A 26320-nucleotide genomic window follows, 5' to 3' on the forward strand; every position below is an offset into this window, starting at 1 on the left:
TTATTGTCCTCCAGGCTGCTCACTGGCTGGTGCCGTGCCTTCTTCATTTCCTGGGTAATCCAGATGTTCCATCATCTAGGTGCAAAAAGTAATAAAAAAGAGGACAGTTCTTTATATAGAAATATTGCTTTACCCCTACTGGTACAAGTATTGTTAGCTAAGAGAAATATAATTAAACATATGTTAGGAGTGCATTTTAGCAGCATACAGACAGGAAGTCCTCTATGTAGATCAGAAAAGTATTCAAGCCAAGTAATCAAAGTTATCTTGGTTAATGCTTTCCACTATAAAGCATTTACTGTCCAAAGACTCAAGTATTCTTCTAGAAATTAAGTGTACACATCAAAAGTGTCTCAATTATTGAAATGGAAAACAAAAAAAAGAGATTGAGGTAAAGAAAAAATTTCAAGACACACTTTGGAGAACTGGAAATAGAGCCTAGATCCTGCTTAACATTTAAAGTTAGTAAGCAATAGCTTGAATAGAAAAGACTTTCTTTTTTCATAACAGTACAAGCTAGCTGTGTACTGCAAATGTGTCCTTTGTAAACTTTCCTATTATCTTAAAAAGAACAAAGGAATTGGAACAGTAAAGATGTGCTGCAGAAGACAACATGAACTAGATTACTGCACAACCAATTTTAACTTCAGATTAATGCAACTGATTAGAAGTCACCTGAGTAACACAAGACAATTTTGTTCTTCCCAGACGAAAAAGCAGCTTGTTTCGCTATCCACTGCTCTACTGTTAGAGAAAAACAAGGGCTCTGGTTTCATTCCTGGGACAAGGCACTGATCACAAAGGTAGTAGGCACGTTTGTTAGCATGACAAACTAAGATCCTCCAGTTGGAGAACTTCATCATTAACAGGAGGCCAAAGATTGGGAAGTTTTGGATAGTTTTAACAACTGACACACAGGGACAGAAAACATGAAAGCAGTAGCACTGCTGAAAACAGAACATCTCAGGGGCTCCTGAGTAGCATGGCAGGGTTATCAGGGCAAAGGCATAATACTTTCAGCATCAAAACGTAGAAAAACCTACATAGTTTCTTCAAGAGTGACCCATCCTGCTTTGAAGTAAAAGGGACACAAAGGCATGGATGAATGAGCTGCTGGCTACATGCCTTCCAAGCAGGGTAGATTTCCATGCGATGAGGACAAGATTACTTTCCTGACGGGCACCCACTGAACTACCCTTAAACTTCAACACTGTTGTATCGCAAGCATTTAAGCACAGTATGACTCTCCAGATAAGGCAAAAAAGAGTCATTCTCTTAATCTCTCCTCTTCTCTAGCTATGACCCACATCTGTGCCACATCCTTTTATACAAACGTAGCAGGGTCAATCCAAGATATGCAAACATATCTTGTTAAAATTAGGTTATTTCAACTAAGCTGCTTTAAACCCAGATGCACCAGCATGTTGTACAGCAAGCTGAGACAACCAGAAACAAGGTACTCGGATTGGGAGTAAGGATTAGGAGAGTCTCTGGGCACAATATCAAGGTAACTAAGACCAAAAGAGGTCTTTTCACACCTCTTATCTTCACACATCAGAATTTAGGAGAATTAAGGCTTGCTGACGCACCTAAGAATAGCAATAGCACACATGCAGTCTAGCAGCAAATACCAAACAATGGTAAACTTTACATTCACTTCAGTATATCTAGAATATTGGCCCTGTACTGTGACCAAAAACCCACATCAAAAGTCAACCAAAGCAAAACACTCCCTACAATTACAGAAACCAAAGTCATTTTAAATGAGGATTCAATTATCCGTTTCCAGGAAAAACAAAACACAACAAACAAAAAATTAAAAAAGAAAACCAACCAGTACCACATTACACAGAGTATGGTGAATATGGCTTCCCCTTTACCCTAGGGAGTATCGTCCAACAGCTGGCGTAGAGAGGACAGTGTTGGAAAGTATTTTTGTAAAATGTTTCCCACATTAAAGTGACAAACTGCTTCCAGAAGGAAGAGTTAACATTATTCACAATAATTCACTGCATCCCAACATGAGAGATTCTTTTCTGAATCAGATAAGCAGCACAAAATGTGGTTATGACATTATATGTATTTAATATTTAAAGTCTCTGCTTAACGAATATTTGAGATCCCTTTAGAACCAGAACAGCTAATAGAACTGGAGCACCTCTCCTATGAGGAAAGGTTGAGGAAAGTGGTCTTGTTTCACTTGGAGAAGAGAAAGCTCTGAGGAGACCTCATTGTGGTCTTCCAAAACTTGAAGGGAGCATATAAACATGACTGGGAACGGCTGCTTACGAGGGTGGATAGCGATAGGACAAGGGGGAATGTTTTTAAACTGAGACAGGGGAGGTTTAGGTTGGATATTAGGAGGAAGTTTTTCACGCAGAGGGTGGTGATGCACTGGAACAGGTTGCCAAGGAGGTTGTGGATGCCCCATCCCTGCAGGCATTCAAGGCCAGGCTGGATGTGGCTCTGGGCAGCCTGGTCTGGTGGTTGGCGACCTGCACATAGCAAGGGGTTGGAATGGATGATCTTTGAGGTCCTTTTCAACCCACAGCATTCTACAATGATTCTAAACTTAAAGGTATTTTGGGCTTTCTGATACATAAAATTCACAAGACCAAAAAGCCTGCTATTTTGAATCTCTCCACAATGTATGACAAAGATAGCCCACAGCTTGGAAGTCAGGCACAACAGATGTCTTTCTAAACGTGTAGACTTCCCTTAAGTAGCTTCTTCCATAAGTTCATTTCAGTTGTAGGTTCTCTCAGAATAACTGCATCCTCAAAGCCAATGCTGAAGCAACAGAAATCTTTATAACAGCCAGCAGCAAGATGAAGATACCAAAATTTGGACAAAATTATTGTTCCAAGCCTGTACATCAGACTGTACATTGTGGGGAGCTGACAAACATTTTTCAAGTGGAACAAATTCACCAGCCTTTTTCCTACATCTGAATTCCTGACATTTTTGGGGGGCTGCATGGGGTGTCATGAGAGATAAAAGAGTACGTAGTACCTATACACACTAGAAAATAAGATTCACTCCAATAACACTGCACTCACCTAATTCTTAAACCACACCTGTGATTAATTCACAAGCATCTTGAAAACATAATTTAACCTGACAGTACAAAACAGCAGATGCTTGCTGTGTAACATGCCAGTCTGCTGATTTATTGTTTCAGAGAAAGGTAAGGAACATTTCTAAGCACTTCCTATTGACTGGCTATAAAAGGTTGGCAAGACTATTTGCACAACTAGAAAATTCTACAACTGCTAGATTTTCCATGGTGCTACTGAAATGATTTCATAGATTGTACCAATCAAAACTAAACAGTATTTTCAAGTTGACAACTAGGAAATAAGTATCAAACATCGTCACACAGACATATCTGAGGAGTATAAGCAAACTAAAAGACCCAGAAAAATCTGTACTATAAACTTTACAGCAGCAATACAGTCTGGCCATCAGATTTTAATGTGTATCTAATCCCTCCCATTTCTTAGCTTCCTCCTGTGTTTGTATCTAGTTTCTTTACTACAAAGGCTTTTAAATCAACCTTAACTTGTTAAAGTACACTTTAATAGAAGAGAGAAGCTAATGAGAAAAGTACTTTCTAGTTCAGAATTTAAGATGCACTCAGCCATAGTTCACTGTCTAAAATTTTCTTCAGCACAGAGCGGACAAGTTATGCTCTTTAAACATACATACACAGCTAGTCTGCTGTCTGTAATTCAAGCTTATATTCAGGTGCTTAAATTCTGCAAAAACATGAAATTTGGAAATCTGCCTTGCTCTCTACGTGCTGTGCTTGCGAAAATGGAAGTGAAAATAAAAACCATGTCTGTGTCAGCAGTCATGAACTTCAGCCTACCAAGGCGAAACCTTCTTGGTATGGTCTAGGAACCATACAGCAGCAATACCTCAAAAGCTGGTCTGAATCCTTACTTCCTGTCCTTCTGCAAGCACTGCAGACAGTAGAAGATGAAGTAAATTGCTAAGCAGCAAGATCACAGAGAGACTGCAGAAGCAGTTACTAAAGACAAATTAAAATGCTTAGCATTCTAACAGACAGAAGACAATAAAATTGTTGTTTAGCTCTAGGAAGGTTTCTTACCAATGCAGTGGCACACAACGATTAGCGGGGGAACTTGCACGTATTTAATAACAGCACAAATACCATCACTTTTAAACACCTGAAGTTACTCCTAGGGATTTGGGAAGTTAAAGAATTAAAAAAAGAGTACAAAGCCTTCCTTCGGTCTTGAGAATCATGGCTCCATTCACATTTTATAAAGTTTTTTGTGCTCCTTTAAAGGAAAAAACAACAACTGAGAATAAAAGCAAATTTACAACTTGACTTCACTGCTAACTCCTTTCTAATGAATTACTCTGAAAAAACTGAAAGGAAAATAGATGAGAAGAAGAATGAAAAGAAGCAGAGGGGGACAAAAAGCAAAAAAATCCCATAAGATGATTAATCAAATTGCATTAAAAGAAGGCTATAAGCACACCTTGTAGCAAAGGCGTCCTGGGAGAGTCCGATACCTAAATAAAATTCATTCAATTATTAAAATCATATACAACAATGACAACTTATTTTTAAATTAGAAAAAAAAAGCTAACTAGTGGATTTCAAGAAATAGCAGCATTCATGAAGCTCAGTCATCTGATACCCTGTACATCCTGCTGTACCCCTATCTTAGTATGCTTTGCCCTGACAAGTCTGCAAGGTTTCACTGTTCCCATAAGGACAAAGCAAAGCTCCCCAGATGTCTGATTACCCCTTATCCATGGAGCACTTTCAATCAAGTCCAAATTACCATTATTTCAGCAAGCTCAAGGTAGCTAAAGGTAATCCTGTCTCCTTCCCGTATCTTTCCTCCTCAGAACAAGCACTCAAAGCTGGAGATTTGGACATTGTGATTGCATGGACTTTTTGTTTGTTTATTTGCATCAGTAAGGGCAGTTCAAATTACAGCCTTATGTTGGGAGGACAATGTATGAAAAGGATCAACATGACAGCATTCTGTGAGCATAACTTGAATAACATCCTCAGGAAAAGAAAACATAGAAAAGATCTTTGGACAACTATAGAAAAGGAAGAGTTTTACTAAAAGTTACACAGAAGCGTTCATTCAGAGACAAGTCTAACTGGGGGTGGAGTAGAGGGGGGTGGAAATCAGCAGTTTAAACTGTGCCAGAAATGAGATCATCTGACCTCAAAACATGCTAAAGTTCACAGCAGTTTTAATCCTTCAAGGAACCAGTTTAAAGGACGTGAAGTAACTACTATGGCAACATAATTCTCCCAAGTATGAGTTTTGCTATTAGAAGTGCAAGAAATTTTTGTTGCTAAAGAGATTTGCCAGGTTTGCTTAGGCCAATAGGCTGACCTTACTCAGAATTCAAGCGAGGAAAATAAATAGTGAAGCTCTTTTCCCAACAGTCAGTTACGATTGGATGGATTTTGATATGTAACACATATTCCAGAATAGCAAACAGCCACCAATTTGTATTCAAATGGATGGTAAACCAAACTCATTAGGACCTACAGAGATACATTTCTATGTACTAGACCTACAAAAAGTCTTCTCTTTTGTAGACAAAGATACAATGGTATCTAGTTAAAGTGATAATGTTTTCCTGAGCAATTGTAAAGTCAGTCAGCCTTCAGCAGGCACAGGTGCAAAACATTGATTACCTCAACAGGAGGCAATGCTTAACTGACAATACCTCAGAAGCTGCACGACTACCAGTTTTACTTTTAAAGGAATTGCCACCAACTGGCTTTTCCATTGCTCCACTTCAACTCTGCAATCCAGAAGCTGAGTAAAAAGCTGCTTCTTTGCATCACCAGCTTCCACGATCAACTCTCTACCCATTCTCTGAGCTGAGTTCAACACAGCCCACATACAGGAGATAGTTTCTGAACTCAACATTTCATTTCAGGTCTCTAGCATTAAATTTAGAGCAATACTGAGATCAGTCTTAGAATAAATGCCAGCTGGCAGGGGCTCCTGACACATAGCTACCACAGCTGTGGCACAATCAGGGCAAGGTGTGCGTGTCCACAGGCAGAGGCAGATGGCTGCTGGTACTGAAGTACTGCAATACCTGGGTAGAGGCAGAGATTACCTCAGGGGAAATGCAGAATCCCACAGGACTGTACATGTGCACTGGGATAGGAAACAGTTAGATAACCATCCAGATACTTTGCTGTTGAACACTCCGTATCATCCTGACAATGTAAAATGCCAGTGACACACAGGAACTAGTGTCTAAGATTCTCGTACATCACCAGCCCTCTTGAACCATCTCTTAATACTGGACTGCTACTGCAGACTGGAATCTGCATACTCAACTCAGTGACTCATATTATACCACATCAAGATGATAGATAAGCACTGTTTAAAAAAAAAAAAAAAAAAAAAAAAAAAGGAAGAAATGACCTTCTGTGAGTACTGAACCAGCTATTTCATTTTCCTCAAGTTTCATTCCGTCATACCACACACAGGGCTAAGATTTTCAAAGAGTCAAAGCTCCTTCCTTTTCTTTATAGAAGATTAACCATTAAGACTAGAAAAAATAAATGGATTGCTGGTATTACCAAGTACTTACATACAAAGGAATTAACAGAACCAAAATATTCAAGGCATCCACCCTACCTGATAACTGCTTCCTTTCCAGAACTTCTTCATCTCTTTGCGCCTCCAAGCAACAAGAGAGCTAGTAATGAGTGTACACGGTACAAGGTAGAGAAGGGCAGGTTGTCCCATCTTCATTAATGCCAGAACAACAAAAGTCAGCACCATACCAATGGCATAAGCTATAAAACACGATCAAGAGCAAGTATATTTTTAAACAAAGCCAGTAGTGTAGTAAACCAGGAAAATATTTTTTTTCTTTAATTAGTATCTACCTTGCGAATATAATGGAAGAGGGACAATAGATGGTTATGTATTTGCATGCTTTCTCAAAGCATCTATCATAAAAATACTCACCTAAAGCTTGGGCAGTCACACTAAAAACTTTACGAAAAGATTTGACAACATTAAGCCTTTACTTGAAGAAAACTATGTAGTTCTGCCATTAAAAAAATAGCATGAAGATTACTACTATTGGAAAAAAAAAAAAATCTCGATTTACCTATTGTGCAGGAAACATAGTATACAGAAGAAGAACTTGTTTGAACATCAAATCTTCGACAGTAGGCAACCAGAAGGCCTTGAACAGAGAGGAAAAACAGTCTAATAGTTTAACGAGAAGTTCAGCCCTGAATTCCTTTCTCCTCAATTACCCAAATCAAAGCAGCATAAAAAGAAATTACAGTCATTACACCCCTCGCTGTGTGTTATCTTCTTCCCAATTCTTTTCAGGGAAGCTGAGAACCAGTTTCAGAAATCCTGCAGTAGGTATTGAAAAATCTAAACCACAGCACAAATATGCTACTGAGATGGGTATTAAGAGGTTTTCTTACATTTAAGCAAGCTAAGTACTTTGTGTTATTTCAGTGCTACTTCAAAGGCACCGAGACAGAAAAGTAACAACCTAGTTTTAACACTTTTCTTCAATAGAATTTTAATGCTCTTAGCAATCATCTATTTTGCTTTGGTGCAGATCACAGGAAAAGGGAGAGTCATCACGAGATGGTGCTTTGTGCCTAAGTAATTTGCCCAAGACTCCAAGTTGAGCTATGGCCAAATTCAGATCTTCTGAGAAGGACAGAAAAACTTGATGAGACATTTTCCATTACCTCAACTCTAATTATGCAGTCTATGACACAAAAATGCTATTAAGTCACAGAATCCTTACTTTCTGCCAGATTTCAGTGAGATTTCATTACTATTGACAACTGGATTTATCTATGAAACTCGCATGATCAAAAGATGCAACGCTAAAGAAAAGTAATAAAAAAAACAAAACCTCATCATTATTTAAGTGTACTGTAACACACCAAGCTCTCTTCTACTCTGGCTTTCGTTGTATTCCATATTAACAGCAATGCAAACTGTTGCATTTGATTAATAATTACTCTGTAGAATAAATCCTAATTTAAGCCAGTTGAGAATCAAAACCGTAAGTTACAATTGCAAAAAATGTCTGCTCACCTGGGACAATAATGTCTCCAAAACCCAGCAATGAAAAGGGCATGTCACACAGAGTCGCTGCTGAGTATTCAAGTCTAGGCACTCTAATAACCACAGGTAACTGTAAAACAGTATTTTAGAAGCCCACATAAATCTAATTTAAAGCATCTCAGTGGCTCTTTTTTTCTTTGTTTTTTTTTAATGAATGAGCAGTTTTAGTATCATTAATGTGTCACTAATGCAGGACTTCAAAATAGGTAGAACCTAAAGTGAAAACCAGAAACCAACAAGGAGTGGATAACGCCTAAGGCAATAGATAAACTGGAATTTAAGATTCACAAATAATATGCACACACCAAAAACAACTTAAGACAGCATTCAATCATATAATGAGAATAGCAAGTCTGGATTATTATCCTAACAATACAGTGTTGATCAATGATTTCCAGGCCCTGAAGAGAAATTTGGATAGTCAGGTTTTCCCCAAAAGAATAGTCTTTTCAGAGGGAATGATTTAAAAATCCAGTATCTGAAATACAATCCTTACTTTCTCATGGGGAGCTGAGCGTTCAGCAGGGACTTCCACCAAGTTTCCATCATTCTAGGATCAAACCCAAGTCAACAGGTATTTAATACTTACAAGAAAATAGCAAAAGCTGGCTATATTTTGTGAGAAAGTTATGCCGAAAAGCACACTACGAATTAGCTACAAAATGTCAGTATTCATAAGCTGTGAATGTTAAAACAAAAATTCATACCTTTTCACTGTTTCCAAAGGGACCAGCTGCAACTTCGACCATTATACTTGCCCCATTCTGAAATTAAGGTCGGTTTTCCAATGTTAGCACTTTAATACACCAAAGCATTCTTGTACTACATCTACAAGAAGTGCTTGCAATTTTTTCCAGAAAATTTCAGGAAAACTCCTGAACATTAAAAGTAAAGCAGTGTTACATGGTACTGGTTTCAGTATAAGAACATGCCATTCAGCATAAAATGACTTAAAAAAAAAAAAAAAAAGAAAAAAAAAAAGAAAAAAAAAAAAAAGGAAAACATCAAACCAGTCCACTAGGTATTGCTAAATTTTAGATAAAGATGTGCCAGGTTTTTCTGCCATGACCTTTCTGCTTCCAAAGAAGAGAAAGTATGCTTGCAGACAATTCGTAGCATACTGCAAATGAGCACTGCAGAAAGTACAAGAGCATGTTTCATAAAGGGAAAGCAAAAGAAGGAAGAAAAGGAAGAAAACCGGAGAACAGTCATTTCTCATCATCACCCTGTCACACAATTGGAGAGAGTATTTCTGGCTCTATGACTGCAGAAGACTTAACTCACTTAAGAAATTTACGGCACCTAAACAAGCACTGTGATCTATGACCCATATAAAATAGGAATTTAAACCACTGCTGTCTTTAAGGGTTAGAAAGAAAAGGAAGTCTGCATTTCTGCCTCAAGAATACCAAAATACTAATCTGTCTGACAAAAATACTGCCACAGTGACCAGATGTTATTTTTATTTTGAAGAGAAATTCAGTCATACCTTTGTGATAAATGGTGTTATGAAGACAAAAAACACATCATAGAGAAGAAGAAGGCCTAGAAGTATCACACAGGACTGGCAGAAAGAAAAAAACAAAACAAAAGAACTGTTACTATAGGCTTTCAAAGACTACAGAATTAGTTTCTGTTAAAATTACTGTAACACAATGTTAAAAAATAAATAAAGAACAGAGGAGGAAAAAAAGGGGAAAAACATCATACCAATTTTTTATTTTTCATTATTAAAAACAGCCAAACAATTACTGTTTTCCAGTACTTCCTAAGTACTGAAAAACTATCTCCTGATGTTAAACTTATGTATACATGGTATCATGGTATTATAAAACCTTTTTTTTTTTTTTACTAAAAAAAACAAAACAAAACAAAACCCAAAAAAAGCCCTGTAACTTACAATACCTTAAAGTTGGGCATTTTCAGTGTTTTAATGAAGTTCAGGCAGAAAGCAATTCCCAAAATGTCTTGCAACATCCAAGCCCACCTAAACATAAGAACACATGTTCACACGTTGTCCATGTTACTCATGGCATCTATATATAATACTGATATTTTGGATTTTGCTGGACATAGCAAGCTTGCAAAAGGGAACAAAGAGCATAAAGCTATTTTTTATGAAGTACTGCTAAAGTACTGCAAAAATATAGTAGCTTTTATGCTATTCCCTAATCCCAGTGCTGTGCACAGAAAATGAGTACAGCAGAGGACAGTGCAGGCTGCTGCTGTTCACTTACACGGCTGCTCACTTGCTCAGTGAGGAAATGGACCAGAAGCCCTGCTTCCAGTACTGAGGATTTTACTACAGTATTTCTTTATTTATGGTCTCATGCTCACATTCCTATTTCTACACCTTTCTACTCCATAGTGATCAGTAACAACCAAGCTAGTTGGTCCTCACCTTCATAATTTTTTTGCAACTCCAAATTACCACACAGTTCATTTGTATAGCTTTGTTCTCTATTATTCTCATACTTGGTAAGTTTCATAAATACTTTTATAATTTCTTTGAAATCGGCACTGGAGTTTAGAAGGACATCATGTGCCAGAATGAGTTGCACAACAGGAAGTTTGTTGAGGACAATTATTCATATTACCCTTTCAAGTCAGGATGCATCACTTACCTATCTTCATTTCGGAACACAGCCCAAACAGCAGCTGCTGCTATGCAGAATGCAGCAAGAAAAATAAGCCTCACTTCAATATTTCTGTTGCCACACACAATCCTGAAAGAAAAGTAATTGAGTGAAAGCCCGCAACAGACAAAACACACGCCTGTGCTGTGCAGTACAAAGTGCTCTCATCCTCACACCCCCTCATCCGTCCCTTTGTTTCACCAACACCCAGGAGTTTTGGCAACAGCAGACTTTATCAAACTGCATTCACATTTTCACACTACCTTGAGTAGAAACCAGAAGATACCCAAAAGACACCTTATAAAAATTGAGAGGCATACAGTACCTGCACTGCCCAAATGGGATTTCTCCTATTAATGCAGCAAGACAATTGTACAGGCTCATTGCAGATGCCAAGCAGAAGACCAGTATTATAACATACACTAGATAAAAAGTGAGAGACAGGAGTCAGTGACAAAATACAGTGGGGAAAAAGCATGGTAAACAGGAACGTACATGTGATGCAAACTGCTAACAGTTGTAGCACTACTCAGCGCACCATTGTTGGAGATCACAGTCAACAGATTACAAAAAAAAAAAAAAAAAGGGCCAAAATTTGAAATGTCTCTGCCATGATTAGTTCTCTTCAAGACACCAGTTTTGAAATCTCTAAATAGCAATAAAAATAAAATAAAAAGAACTGAAAATCAACAAAGGAACATCTACAACCAAAGACCAAAACCCAACCTTTTTCTTCTCTTCCTTCAACAAAAAAAATGACATCTGATACTGCTTTGAGATGCATTTCTTTGGTTATAGCTAAAATTGATGTATTTTTTTAGAACTACCAGCTTTCTCAATTTCTGTTAATACTCCTCCCATCAAATTTCCCTGCAGTCATTTTGCCTGTTCATGCATAAAAATGTCAGCAACTACAAGATCAGACTGATGATTTAAGTGGCTCTTTAGGGTTCTGAACATGCTACCCCTTCCAAAATTTCTATTAAGCTACCTGGTTGGGAAGTGTCTTTACATTCTGAGTTCCAACTTGTAATATCCTGGAAATCCTGACTTACAGTAAGCTCCTTGAGATACAGGCAGACAACAGAAACAGTAGTTTGCTTGGGTTTTTTTCTTGATTGCAACATAGGTCTGGTTAGAAAGTAATTCTAATATCTATAAGAAGACAGATGTGCAGGTTTGGGCTGGACTATAGTTAATTTTCTTCAAAGCAGCCTGCATAGTGCTACATTTTGGAATTGTGACCAAAGCAGCCCAGAACACACACTTCTGTCCATCTGCAAGTAGGCTGGAGGACTACAGGAAGTCCCAAGACATCTAAGGGATCTGTGTTTACATGTAGCCATTATATATGATGAAGGCCTGGAAGTAGTTAAACACCAGCCTTTCTGATGGGAAGGAGTGACTGAATTCCTCCATCCGCTCTACTTGTGCTCACAGCCTTTTCTTTACTTTAAAAATCCCATCTCAACCTACGAGTTTTCTCCCTTTTGCTCCCCCACACCCCTGCAGGGGAGCAAACAAGCAGCTCTGTGTTGGAAACACTTCTTGTAGCACTTCAGTTACACAATTATGCCACAATTTGAGAATTTAAATAGGTAATTGCTTTTAGCACCTCTAGAAAGGCAACAAAAAATGCACACATCAGCACTGTTCTGCTTTAAAGACCATGATTATAGTATGGTTCTATCACAAGTTTATGCATACTTTGTGCAATTCTGTACTGTATATTCAAGATAGTAATGTTGTAACATTGAGTTAAAGCACAATGCCAGTGTGAGTCCTTTAAAGATCATCTGTTTTCCCTCTCATTTGTGAAGTTGCAAGTATGCTTAACCTTTTATAAGTGAACCAAAGAAAGCAACAGAACCAATAAAAGCCAGAAAACTTGAGGGAGTGTCTGGATTTTTTTTTCCTAAAGTATTTACTTTTCCTCCACACTCTTTAGTTTAGTATGAGTAGTACCCTCAGATTTTTAATTTCATATCAACTTGGACCTGCTCAGAATTAATTCCAGCTACCAGAAAAGCATCATAGAGAAAGCAACAACAGAGAAAATTCCATAACCCAAAACTTAAATCATTATTGAAGTTTATGTATGAAATACACAAGGAAGTTGGAAATCTAGAAATATCTGGAATTTAGTCTACACAGAGAAGCTGGCTAAGGGAAACTGTATAGTTTTACTGGTTACTCGATCCTAATGTCAAGTACTGATGTTAGGATTGACATTCACATGCTATGGTAATCACATCAGTGTGGTGGGGCTTCATTTGGTTGTTTGTTTTTAATTAAATACAGAATTTTCCCTAGAACAGCATATCATACCATGGGAACAGTTTGCGTCTCATCCAAAGAGCACAGAACTAAGGCTTCTCCGAAAAAGATGTTACATATTTTCTTTGAACCACTCACATTTTCTTCTCTCCCTGACTAATTTATTGCTCCCTTCTGTTTCTCCTCCTTTAAAGGGCCTCACTCTTCACTTCATCCTCCTGTCCCCTTCTCCTTTAAGAAGTCTCCTTCACTTCTTCCTAAAACTCTTGAAACTGCATAAACAGGTGAAATTTTTAAGCTGAAACTATTGACCAAATTAAAAGATTAATCAGTCTTCTATTTAGACACGTTTAGCCAGCATAGCACTGCCCATACAGTCAAGACAACCAAAACTAAACAAAGCCAGACATGAGCATTGTGAAAGTTCTTCTGTAGAAATTGAAGGGTGAACTATAAAAAATTCCAAGAAATATTGAATTTGGAAGGAATTTGATTTCAGAATGAAAGTTACAGTATTTGCTCTAGAAAGTGCCATTTTAAAAAGTGCATGTCTTCTGGTTGCAGAAGGAAAAAAATCAACAGGTCGGAAACAAGACTTTAATCAAATTGCATCATTCAAGAAACTACCTTATTGCTGCTGTGCCTCAGTGTTTTCTATCAGGGGAGTGCCATTTAGCTTGATACTTTAATGAGGGCACTGCAACCACAAACCCAAGGTCAACAAAAAAAAAACTTGACTCCAAAGAATAGTACTCATTGTCATCCTCCCAGAAGCATCAGTATTTATCAAGGAGGATTTATTTCTTTCTTAAAATTCCTCATCAGTCACCTCTCTTCCACAGTACTTCACTCAGAATGAGCACTGTACAGGCATATCTAAGACAGTAGAAGAAAGCTTCCTTCTTTTTTCATTAGTAACTGCATTTTTTCGATTTTCTCCTCAATGACAGAGTGTAGAATAAAAAAAAAAAAAAATCATATGTAGAAATCATAGAATGGGCTGGGTTGAAAAGGACCTCAAAGATCATCCATTCCAACCCCTGCTATGTGCAGGGTCACCAACCACCAGACCAGGCTGCCCAGAGCCACATCCAGCCTGGCCTTGAATGCCTGCAGGGATGGGGCATCCACAGCCTCCTTGGGCAACCTGTTCCAGTGCATCACCACCCTCTGTGTGAAAAACTTCCTCCTAATATCCAACCTAAACCTCCCCTTAGTCTTATTTTCAGTTAGAAATCTAGCTTTTCAGACTTAGACACCTAATAAGATCACGCAGAAAATACATCAAATGAGATTATCCACTGTTTCTTACCTAGCCATTTGTAGAAGAAATAAAGTAAAATCAGCATGACACAACAGATGACAACAAACAAGATAACTGTCAGAGTGGTGAAAGTAACATTTTCCTCCTTCTTCCTTCTTGTTTCTCTGTCCCCAGGACTTGCCGTTGCTTTCAAATTCTCACTATATTAGGAGAATGACAAATACATTTATTTCAGATGAGAGATTATGAAGAAGTTCTACTGTGATCAGAATTGTCTTTTATAAAGCATTTAAACTGACAGCATTTAGACCTAAACCTCATCTCTATCAGGCTTCAAAGATCTCAGAAAAGCTGAATGTGTGTTGATTGAGTTTCTCTCCACTTTTTTGATGAAGTTGTGCACTTCTAACTTAGCACAGTTCACAAGAAAAAGGTTTTTACCCACCTTCCTTTCCAACAGTAAAGTAATTGTCAACTTTAATGAGAATTCCTAATCAAAATCCTGATCAGTATGAGGAAAAGCTGTCTAATATCAGAACTTTTAACCTTTTTAGGATGTGTGCTCTCAGCTTTATTAGCGCATCACATCTGATTTCAAAATATCTTGAACTAAATACAGTCAATCTCTACGATAAATTAAAACCATGCAAATTGCAATGTCTAAAACCTCAATTACAGACAGTAAGCTTCTGCAAAGCCCCCACACATAAGAGTAACAAAGCCAGCTAGTAACTAATTCTTTTACCTTTAAAACACAGAGTAAATGAAGGGGGGGGGACATAAAGAAGACATTTTCACCAGAAGTCAGGTTTCTATGCATGCATACTCTGTATTTATAGCTCACCATGCAAAATAAGGAGACAAACTGTTGTGTTTTCCTCTGTTCTTTGAGCAGATAGCCCTATTACTCTTTGTACAGACACTAGTGAAACCTGCCCATCAGATAGCATGTTCCTGACGGATCCCAGTGCCTACCTACAACAAAATGCTGAATTCAGCACTGAATCAACTACCTTCAAAAGAAAAAAGCCCATAGGAGCAAGATGAATCACCTTCTTAGAGAACATGCTTTAAATAAGCAGCTAAAAAAAAAAAAAAAAGCTCAGCCTAGACTTATGAAAGTGCACGTCTAACAAGTTTAATATAATTACGTCTAGTTTTTTTTCCTCCAAAATGGGAGACAGCATCACATTTTGTTATTTTAGCATTCAGTGCAGCCACACCCTAAAACACTGTGGGGCAAAAAAGAAGTATAATCACATCCAACCTTTAAGAAAGAATCCCCCCTTCTATTGCTTTAATCTCTTTAGAAAACAAAAAATCACTACTATTTGCATAACAAGTGGTGGGAAAGAGGAAGCCACAGTTATCACATGCAATCCACTCTGAGTTCTGGGGAATAAAGTACTAGAACAGACAGCATGAAGTTGTATGCAGTAAAGCATGCTGGCCCTGCTGCGTGCACAGATATCCAAGACCAGCTACATCCAATTTAACCCGAGACTAAAACAAGTTCTGTGCACCTAGCGTGCTTTATTTCACTCACTAAAGCTGCACGGTCTTCCAACACCATGCAGAAACCCCTCCTATCCACTTGTTTCCTTGCTCTGGCCACACACCATACTTTTTACACACATCTCATTTCCCCTACCTAGTCCCAGAGCTGCTCTGCCCCCTGGCTCTGCTGCCAACCACCAGATAACGCACAGATCATTGGTAGATAAGCCTGAGCGGACTTTGGCTGGAGCAACCCAGACACAAGTGAATTGTGTTCCTGAGTGCTCCCAGTGACAGAACTGTAGTGCAGACATCCCAGAAGGTGCTACCCAGCCTGTGGGGACAAGGCAGTACAGGTCCCTGTGCAGACCATATATGTATACATACCTCCTGCATCATTGGATGTTGAAGATGATACTTTCTCTGCAGATATTAGAGTGTTATGATGTTAGTTATGGGGCATACAGTAACAAAACATTATCAAAACATCAACTCTCACTCATCCTGCCAAGAGCTGCATTATTCCTCTGGGACTTGTACAATCTACTGCTAAGGATTCCTCAAGAACCTACTGAGGGATACAGTAGAGGAAGAGACCAGGAAAGTCTACATTGTGTTACACCTTTTTGCATGCCTGCCTTCAGACTCTTCCTATTCAGAAATGTTAATCAAAGATAAATTATTTTAAGCTGAAAACTCTAAGCAGCTTAGGTCACAACAATTTTATGATTTTTCAAATGTTACATATATAGAGAAGAAGCTCAAGGGAAAGCATCTAATTGCACCTGGATCTTCTTACTCTTTAACTAGTACCCCAAAAGAACATTGTTTCTTATAACAGCTACAGATTTCACAGAATTTGAGTCCATTTAATTTAATCAGTTCTGTTGTACAGACTTACAGTTCTGCAACTCCACTCCAGTAGGCCCCGAGTGCCACAGTGAACACAGCAATTACAAAGATGACAACCATACTGCAATCAAACTCTGGCAAAGGTGGTGAATAGAGAGCCACATTAATTTCATCTCCAAGAGTCTGAAAAACAACAAACAAGTTGGTTCACAAGGACTAGAAGGAAACTGTATTACTTATTTTCCAACACAACACGATTTCCTGCTCTTAACCTACACCAGGGTAGCAACCACAATTTTAACTTAGTGTATAACATATCCCATACTTTTATCATTGTAAAGCACTGATGCCTTTCATACCACCTTCCAGGATGCTCAGATTTGAAAACAGCCTTATTACTATTGCTGTGACAACATATAGATAGAACAAGGCAAAAAGGTACTTCTTTGCCATCTTACAACGCTTCTGAGAAGTTATACCTGTAGCCCAAATGCTTTTCATCCCCCAAATACACCAAGTGCTAGCAAAGACCTCAGCTCTGCAGGAACACATCTCTGGAGTGCATTACCTTGAAAAACAGACATACGTCCACTGAGATATGAGCAGAGGTCTGCCTCTCACTACTGAAACCACAAACCTCACAGTTCAGATACGGGCAAGATGTTTCGGACAGGACACAATAAAAACTCACAGCAAGAGAAAGTTTTGAAAGTTTTCACAAACATGATTTGAGATGGATTCAAAAAGAAAAGAAAGCAATTTCATGTAACTTAAAAAACGTAAGACTGAAAAAGGTGAGAGGGAGCAGAGACATAACTGATACCAGTTTGAACAGAAGCCTTGAAAGCAAAACCAATGTGCTTCAACTAGACTGAAAGATGAGAAAGGAAGATGATTTGACAGGTGATAGGCAAAGTTTGCTGTTGTCGCTGAAGTAAGCCAGGGCACCTAAAGCAGCCCCACAGTGAGAACAGACTCCATAGATGTGGTAGAAGAACAGACTTGCTAACAGACTGCATGTGGGACAAAAACAGAAGATGTGAATGTGTCAGGCAAGTTGGGCTACAGGAAGATCAAATTGGCAGTGGAGAGACTGAATGGGAAGCTGAACAGTGCAGTGGAAAACATTGGCCATTTGTGAAGAAAGTAGATTCATCTTAGCACCTGAATTAGATAATTACAGAAATTAACCTTATTGCAGCCTACAGAAGTCAGAAGTCATTCCTTTGCCTCAAGTTATGGAAACACATTATCACACTTTTAGAAAATACAGAAGAAAAACTGCTGAAACATTACAGTTGTAGGAAGTGAAACAAATTGGATAAAGGCAAGAAGTCTTACTCTAATTACTGCATCCTGTAAGTAAAAACAAACAAAAAACTAATGACTTACACATTTACAAATTAGCAGGCTGCATTGGCGGTGCATTCGTGGGCGGCTGCCCTAGATGATCTTTTCCAACTTTCATGATTCTCAGTCTATGTCTAAACCCAGTTCTTCCTTTCAGCTACACTAAACTTAAGAAGCATAATTCACATTAGAGTATAGAGCACTTATTTCCTTTTGTTACTACTGTTCTGCTCTTCACTGAGAACTTGTGAAGTCTCAACTGCCACCACAGAGCACTAGAATGAAACACAGCACAAGAGCTGCCCACTTCCCAGAAGGTCTGTGACACTGTTGCTACCAACACTCCTCGTGCACCTGATTCAAGTGGTGAAAGCTAACAGAAATGAAGTCTTGTACGAAAACACCAACCAGCTCCCCTCAGACTGGTACTGTCACTCTTCTAATTAAAAAGAAAAAGTTGGAAGCCTTGAAAAGCAATAAAACAAATACAGCTGAAATAGGAAGAGCATGATGGCTGACAGCACCTAAGCAGCACATATCATTCAGAACAGCTACTGCTGGTGATGTGACAGAAGGCTTTGGCAAAAAACACAACAGAATTGGGAACAAATCACTTCAAGGTTAGGCTTTAATTCTTACTACTTTCATGAAGACAGCTTCTAAGACAAAAAGAGTATTTTTTCTCCTTGATTCAACCGCAGTATGAGACATCACCTGGCACACTAATCTACCAGGAAAGTTACTTGGTGAATTGTTATAGCTACATAGAAACAACACAGAACAACACTAGGCAATTAAGTTGTTCTGAGTCTTGTCTGCATCAATCAGGGATCTTACCTTGCCCTACTTTCCCTCCAGGTTAGTAAAGTATTTATGACAGCCATTCAATTAAGCAAAAATCATCATCTTCTCTTGCTTAATTGAAGACATTTCAAGACAGAGGAAAACCAAAACGACTCATCCATGAGTATGACATATCAATGCTTTGCAAGAACCAATCTTTAATGGGACAATAGAGAAAATAACCAAAATCCTAGACATGCAGGCACAGTTTCAGTTTGCACACTTACCTGCTACAACTTCCCACGGCAGGTCTGAAGGTTAAGAGCAGAAATGGTGAAATGAGCTTGCAAATGCAATCCAAGGAGCTAAGACTACACAGGGTTGCTGCAAGCCTCTGCTATTTACTAGAAAACATGTGGAGTGCAACTTCTGCCTAGCAAAGCTATTTGACACTAAATAAAACAAACAAATCAAAGAAAAACAAATTCCCCTGAATACAAGTGTAGGAGATAGCAAACTGCCAGATTTTAATGCTACGCATTTGCCCATCTCACCATGAATTCATCCACAGAAACTTCAATTATACCAGCTAACTTCTCCGTAATGGATGCTGTCATGCTATAGAAACAGAACACATCCTCTTGGAAGGATTAAGAAAAAAGTAAAATAATATTAATAATTAAAAAATAATAATAATCACACTTGGTTTAAGGTCCACGTAGACAAGGGACTGCTTGCCTGCAAAGTACCATGCTGCTAGATGTAAGCTCAGCTGTTCTTGCTTCTGTACTACAGCTCCTGACGTTTGTCAGGCATCGCAATTCTGTCCAACTCTACTGAAGGATACTTATCTTGTTTAAGATGAAGAGTTTTATTTATTACCCTCTCTCCAGTATTGTTTCCCATTCTTAGTGTTCTAATTAAATGTTTTTTCAAATAACTTGAAGAAGGAAGCCTACTCATGACTCAATATCCATCCTGTGAAAGAGTATCTATTCACATTCAAACCAGGAAGACATTCATGTCTGATTTAAAATTATTTTATTTATTTGTTCAAAAATCTTAAGACTATACGTACCATCACATGCTGAAATTATATTACTTACCAGCTGCATATCCATTATGTCCTTATATCTTATAAGAGCAACTGGTAGAGATAAATTTTCAAAATCAGTCTTGTTATCTGAAGGAGGAGACTAGAAGAGAAAGTGTCAGTGGTTCACATGTTGTGTCTGTTTGCCAAGCAGGTTTCTATACGCAGAATGTCCTTCACATTTCATCATACTTGTAGGGAGGAAAATCGAGCTAGTTCATCACTTCTGGCAAAAGGTTAACAAAGGCAGATGTACTTAAGTCAAAACAGGAGCTACAACCAACACATTTGGATTCATGAAGGCCTTGTGCTTTCACAGGATTATAAGGAACAAACAAAACATGCTTTTTATTTCCTATGAATTTAAAGCAAAGATCAACACTTTGTGATGACACAATATCTGAAACCGCAAATATTTGTACTTATATTTTGCAGCTGTAATAGAGAACAAAAAGGAGTAACAGGAGTATCTATAAAGATATGCCAGTGCCCTCTGTATTTCCAATTTCAGATGAAGTTTTCCTGATTTATTTTTTCCTCATTGTGTGTTTAAAACAAAATATTACTTATGACGACAGGGAGCATGGCCCTCTGGTCACATGAGCAGCAGCACTAGCACTGCACTCAGCAGGGAAGATTAACAACTCACACTGGAATCCCACACATCCCTGTGGTCCTCTGCTTCTGGGACTTCTCTGAGCAACACTACCTCAGACCAACAGATAAGACATTACGGCAGTACAGAAGAAAATCATATGTTGTAACTTACCAGCCTAGCTTTACTGGCAATCAACAGCATTCTAGCACCCAAACTTTGAGCAATTTTTGCTTTCTCCAAAAAAGTGCAGTTTCCTCTCATCACAACAACTGCTTTGTCCTTTATTACAACAGCAGGAACTTCAGAAGAATCGCAGAGTACCATAGAAGTCAGGTTTTCCAGAGACCTGAAAGTCTGCAGAGAGAAGAGCAGAAAGAAAGCAGTTTGATAACTCACTCTTACCTGGAAGACTGATTAATACGCTTCCTAATCTGAGGTTTGCCACAAAAAGGCATAACAGAAAGGAGTCACACATTTAGCAACATGACACTGGGGCAATAGTTTCTACAGCCCACAATATTGAAGGAGGTTTGTGGCTGTGCATAGCTGAAACATCGGGCTGCTGGTAACAAGTTCCACAGCAATTGTAGCTGTAATGTAAACATAAGACATTGGAAATATTATATTCATATAAATTCCATTGAAATAACATATTACATAGGAAAATCACTGCCTGTAGTTCTGGAGAATCCAGCGTACGTTTTGTAGTATTTTCAGGCTTTATGAGTCAAAAAACAAAACCAAAAAACAAGTGCAACATAACCAGAGTTCTGAGGCATAATAAGCATTCAAGAACAATTGGCATCTCAAAAAACTCCTTCTATTCTTACAGTTGAATTCAAGATTAACAATGATTTTAAAATTGTTGTCAGGATTTAGTTAGTGAAGGCATCCTAGTGGCCAAAGTAGCACAGCAAAGATGTTTGGGAAGACATGATTTTTTCTGTTTTACAGAGTTAACCTGCTAATGAATGACAGAAGGGAAAGGAGAGAAATGAGAGGAATAAAATTGCCTTCACCACTTCCAAACTCAAAGCATTTCCTGTTTATAGCAAGAATGCTGGATGAAGAAGACGTGCTTTTGCCTCACACCCTGGATTGAAAAACTCTCAAAAATGCAGCAGGATGAATGTTCCAGGCAGTCTCCTCTTCTACCACATGGTTTCAAGACAATTAAAAAGAGATCAAACTGACAAACGAATAGAAGAAAACTTTTCACATGTTTACAACATTTTTATAAACAAAAAACTTTACTCGCAAATCTAAAACTTGGACATAGTGATGACACTGAAGAAAACAAAAGAATAATGTATTTAAAACTAGTGTTAAACAGAGAGAGTACCACCTTTACCAACTTTAGAAAAGACTTGTTAAGGGATGCAAATGTTCACTGCATAAATCCTTTTTTTTTTTCAGTGTAGCACCAATTTAGCTCAAAGACATGAAGATCAGTTATAACTGATCCAAATTCATCTTGTGTTCTAGTTTTTTTTATAAAGTATGATTAGAAATTACTTACAGCATTGTCCAGGCTGCTTGGGAGAGTTATCCAGTTAGAATTGTAGGCTATGCAGTAATCCTTTGTTAAGGGAGTTACACCATTTCCAGAAGCGTGCAGGATTCCCTCATCTGCATTTATCTGCAATAAACAAAAGAGTCTAAATTAAACTTTAGACTCTCACTGTGAAGATGTTCCCCTAAAAATCTGTCAGGAAGAGAAAGTGCCTCCAGAATTTTTCAGAAATACATGAATGGATTGATTCTACGAGAGATGGGAAGCCGGGCAACAGGATAGAATCCCAAATTTTTGGCACACGCACGGTGCTAATCAATGAGAGTGCTACAGAAGTCTCCCTACCTAGACTGGCTATTCTACAGCAAATGAGACCTATTGAGAAAAGAAAGCCATGTGACGACATTGTTTCAGAGGTTTATGTCTGCCTGGTTTGAATAGCAAAAATCTTCTTCAGAGGAATCCATTCTATCGACCATAGAGCCTGAACATCTGCTGGGAGAACTGTGTCAAAGGGCCTGAGCACATTAACTGTTTAGCACAGAGCAGTTCTTCAACCATTGGCGAGACACATTGTTTCATGATTTATCTCTAGTACAGAACTACCGAGACTTCCTCTTAAATGCAGCCACCTGAAAGTACAAATTAACGGCAAATTAAAAGCATAAGGGACTTCAACAGGTGCAAAACCAAGACATTTCCATTCATTAAAGCCCTTTCTGCTTCCTGAAAGAATAAGAAATACTTTCTGTGCTCCAGAAAATCAAGCGTTAATGCTACACGAGCACAAGCCTGCCTAAAAGGAGTGATTACTTGCTGATATGATACGCATGTTGTGTTTGGCAGGCTTCCTGCTCCAGGGATGAATCAGGAAATACAATTCTTGCCCACAAGGCAGGAGAGGGATCCAGAGCCGATATATTCATTGCTGAGCTCTAATCTAGAAGCAAAAAATGAAGAGAAACACGGCATGCTGTACCTCATTTGGAACATCCCAACTGAAGTAATCCTGCATCCAACTGAATTTTTATTGTTTTGCAATTGCTTCAGTTTTCCTCTTTCACAAAAGACAAAGGCCACAGGTTGGGACTGAAGGCCTATCCCGTAGGCAGAAAAATGTTCCCACCCAAGAAAAGGACCCAGCTGCTGCCCCTGGCTGAAGACACTTCTCAGTGAAGACAATTCTCAATGGTCCTCAAACAATTTGTTGCCTGTTTTTGACCAGCGGTTCCCTCCTCATGCCTCCTTTTATCATGTTTAGGCCTTCCATGTATAATTTCTCATCTTTCATAAAGAAAAGGATATCTTTCAATCCTTATTTTTCCTATTATGCACCCCAGGTACAGCAGGGATATAAGGCTGGGCAGCTCACTGTTCTGCTTCTGAGCGCACTGGTAACCCCTCCACACAGAACACCTGTACTGATGGGATTCAGTGGGCAACAAGACCAAGCCAAGCCTGTATTTATAAGGTCCATCATTGTTAGCATCCAGATAAAACATACAAGAAACTAAAACGCGCAGAACATGAGAAAAGTATTTTACAGGCAGCAAGTAACAACATGAATCTCACAAAAAGGTAAGAAGGTAAGAAAGACTTGGCACAAACAGAACAAGCAACATTCACAGTTCTCCATTGGCACTGTGACGCAAACACTCCCTCCCTCTGGGCACTGTGGGCAGGGGAACAGTTCCTTGTGCTTGGAGAGCAGAGGTGGTCCTTCCCTGCATGTCTGCTGCCTGAGCAGCCCCAGCTCCTCATGCTGCCAGTCCTGGGGCACTGCTCTCAGGGCTGGTGAGCTGACCTAACAGCTCAGCTAGAACCGGCCTGCTGAGGCACACGTAGAGCACGGGAAGAGGCAGGGCATGGCCTAGAGTTGCACATGCTGCCAGGGAAACCCCTGCCTATGTCAGTAGCAGCAAACCATAGGGTTAAGGCCAAGGAGTAACGTCAGAAAACTCCAATGCAACTGACAACAACTTCATGGGGCTCACAGATAGCAAGGCAGTACTGTGCAGAGACATGAGCTGCTTCACCCACAGCTATGCTCACAGTGATAAAGAAAACTGTGCCTACTTTGAGGCTATCAAGCAGGATACTCTGGGTCCTGACTTACCACAGCAAGTAAAAAAAAATGTTTAAAAAAAAAAAAAAACAGCAAGAAAAAAAAACTTAGCAGAGTGGTATGTAACGCAGGTGTAGCCTCCATACGGCTTCAAGAGGTGATGAAGGTCTTTCGCTGCCATGTTTCCCGGCTCCATTAGGGAGGAGGTTACCTATGGCATCCCCGTACGTCACGAGGCGATGCCCCACGAAGCGTCATTTACACAACAACACGAGCAAAACAACGGGCCGCAAACGCCCAGCGCCCGGAGCAGCAGCGCGGCCCGTATCTGTGCGCGCAGCCGGAACCGCACCGGGAGAGCCGCGGGGCCGGGCAGGGGGAAGGCCGCTGGGGAGGCCTGGGGGCACATCGGAGCGTACCGAGCCGCCCCCGGAGCGCCGCGAGCCCCGTAACCGCGGCCGGGCCGAAGGAAGAGCCGCCGCCTCTGCGGGCGGAGAGAGCTACGGGCCCCGGCCTCGCGGCGAGGACACCCGGAGCCCCGCGGCGCTGCAGCGCCCGGCCCGGCCCGGCCCCGCCACCGCCCGCGCCTCAGCCCGGCGCTCAGCCCGGCTGCGCGGCCTCCTCCCTTACCGGCGGCAGCAGCGATCCGCACAGCGCGGCCCACAGCAGAACGGCGGCCCTCATCTTCCTCGGCCGCCGCCACCCGCTCGGCTACGGGCCGCCCCGCGCCCGTCACGGAGCCTCGGCCGCCGGCTCCCGGGGAGACTCCACTTCCTCTTCCGCCGGGGGCCGCCGCCGCCGCCAGCCGGGACGGCGCGGCCCCTTCCCTCGGCGCGGCGGGGACGGGCGGCCCCGGGCTCGGCCTGAGGGCGGCGCTGCTCTGCGCTGCTCTGCCCGCCGCCTCGGCCGCCGGCTCGGGGCTGTTGGCGGCCGGGCGGCACGGGGGGTCACTGGGAGCGATCCGTGTAGCCGCGCCGCCCGCCTTCCCAGCAGCGCTTCCTCTCGTCCCGTGCCTTCGCTGTGACTCTGTGCAGGCAGCAGCTAGTTTTCCACCTGACAGCTGCAAGGCATTGCACTTCTGCTGCCTCGCGCTGCCGTTGCAAATAGAAGGGAACAAGCGCTCCCGCCCCATGTCCCTGCAGAGTGCAGGAGCGCTTTGCCTCGCTGCACTCGCTTTGCTTGACGTGGTTGCAAACACGAAGCCGTGAGAGAGCAGCGCGAGGGCAGCGGGCTGCAAAGCGAGGCGAAGTGCCTGAAGGAATGGGCTGTGAATAAAGAGTGGTTCGGAAAAGGTGGTTTCTTTTCAGATCTGAGAGCACTAGGACTGTGATGTGCGGCGTGTGAGAACCGATGTGACCCACAGGAAGGAGGCACGCCGAAGCAGCTCAGTGATTTACCACTGAGGAAGTTGTGCAGCATCTTTCAGTGAAGGCTTTTAGGAGTTTTAGGCCCTTGAGGAAGTGTGTGAGAGGCCCAAAGTGTGTGAGAAAGTGGAGGGACAAAGATAAGGTTGATGTGACCATGGGGGAGAACACAGGAGCAATGGAAAACAAGAGACAAGAGAGCTAAGCTGTGGTCCAGCTGCACTAAATGAAAGTCTCAGCAGAGTAAGGCACCTGCTTGAGTCACTCGGCACCAGCTGTGGTTGTTATAACCACTGGAGAAGGAAATTCTGCATGTGTACCTTTCCTTCTGTGTGAATTGAAGACAAAGCCTTGGTAAGTATCTACAGGGAACGCTCCCTGCTGCACCGTGGCGAATGTTTTCTGTTGCTGCAAACATCAGAACACTCACTTATGGTAAATAAGCTGTGTCTTGGTTGCACTCTGATGATAACAGCTTGTACATCCTGCAGGTCTGTGAGGCTCCAGCGGTCTGACTAACATTTCAGTGTGCTAAAACAGTACAAAATAGTGACACACCGCGGCACAACTAACAACTCGTGTTCCACAAAAGATTAGTATTTAAAAGACTGGTAGTAAGTAGTACTGTGTCCATCCGTGTGTTTCTGTATCGATGCTGTTAGAATAACCGTGACATGTTACACCTCTTCTTCTGAATCTAACAAGATCTCAATGACAGATTAATAAGGATGACTTGAATAAGTCCATCAATTGTGTAAAGAAATAAGAGTGCGTATGTGACGATGTATCCTGAGGATAGGAAGGCCCTACGGACAGATCTGGACAGACTGGATCGCTCAGCTGAGGCCAACTGTATGAGCTTCAATAAGACCCAGTGCCAGGTCCTGCAC

The 26320-nt window shown here is 40.5% G+C and overlaps 1 protein-coding gene across 1 annotated transcript; it reads right to left on the reverse strand.

Moving 5' to 3' along the window:
* SPPL2A (signal peptide peptidase like 2A) lies at positions 1-24750 on the reverse strand (the record flags this gene model as incomplete). The annotated part of the gene is made up of 16 exons (XM_079541196.1): positions 1-75; positions 6666-6826; positions 7147-7224; positions 8109-8208; positions 8635-8688; positions 8846-8902; positions 9628-9702; positions 10044-10125; positions 10763-10864; positions 11100-11196; positions 14364-14515; positions 16714-16847; positions 19904-19993; positions 20660-20842; positions 22008-22127; positions 24697-24750. The coding sequence occupies 16 exons, from the start codon at positions 24748-24750 to the stop codon at positions 1-3; spliced, it is 1614 nt and encodes a 537-aa protein (XP_079397322.1).
* Between the last annotated feature and the right edge of the window lie 1570 nt (positions 24751-26320).

The sequence above is a fragment of the Tetrao urogallus genome (assembly GCF_951394365.1).
Source record: "Tetrao urogallus genome assembly, chromosome: 11".
Lineage (NCBI taxonomy): Eukaryota > Metazoa > Chordata > Aves > Galliformes > Phasianidae > Tetrao > Tetrao urogallus.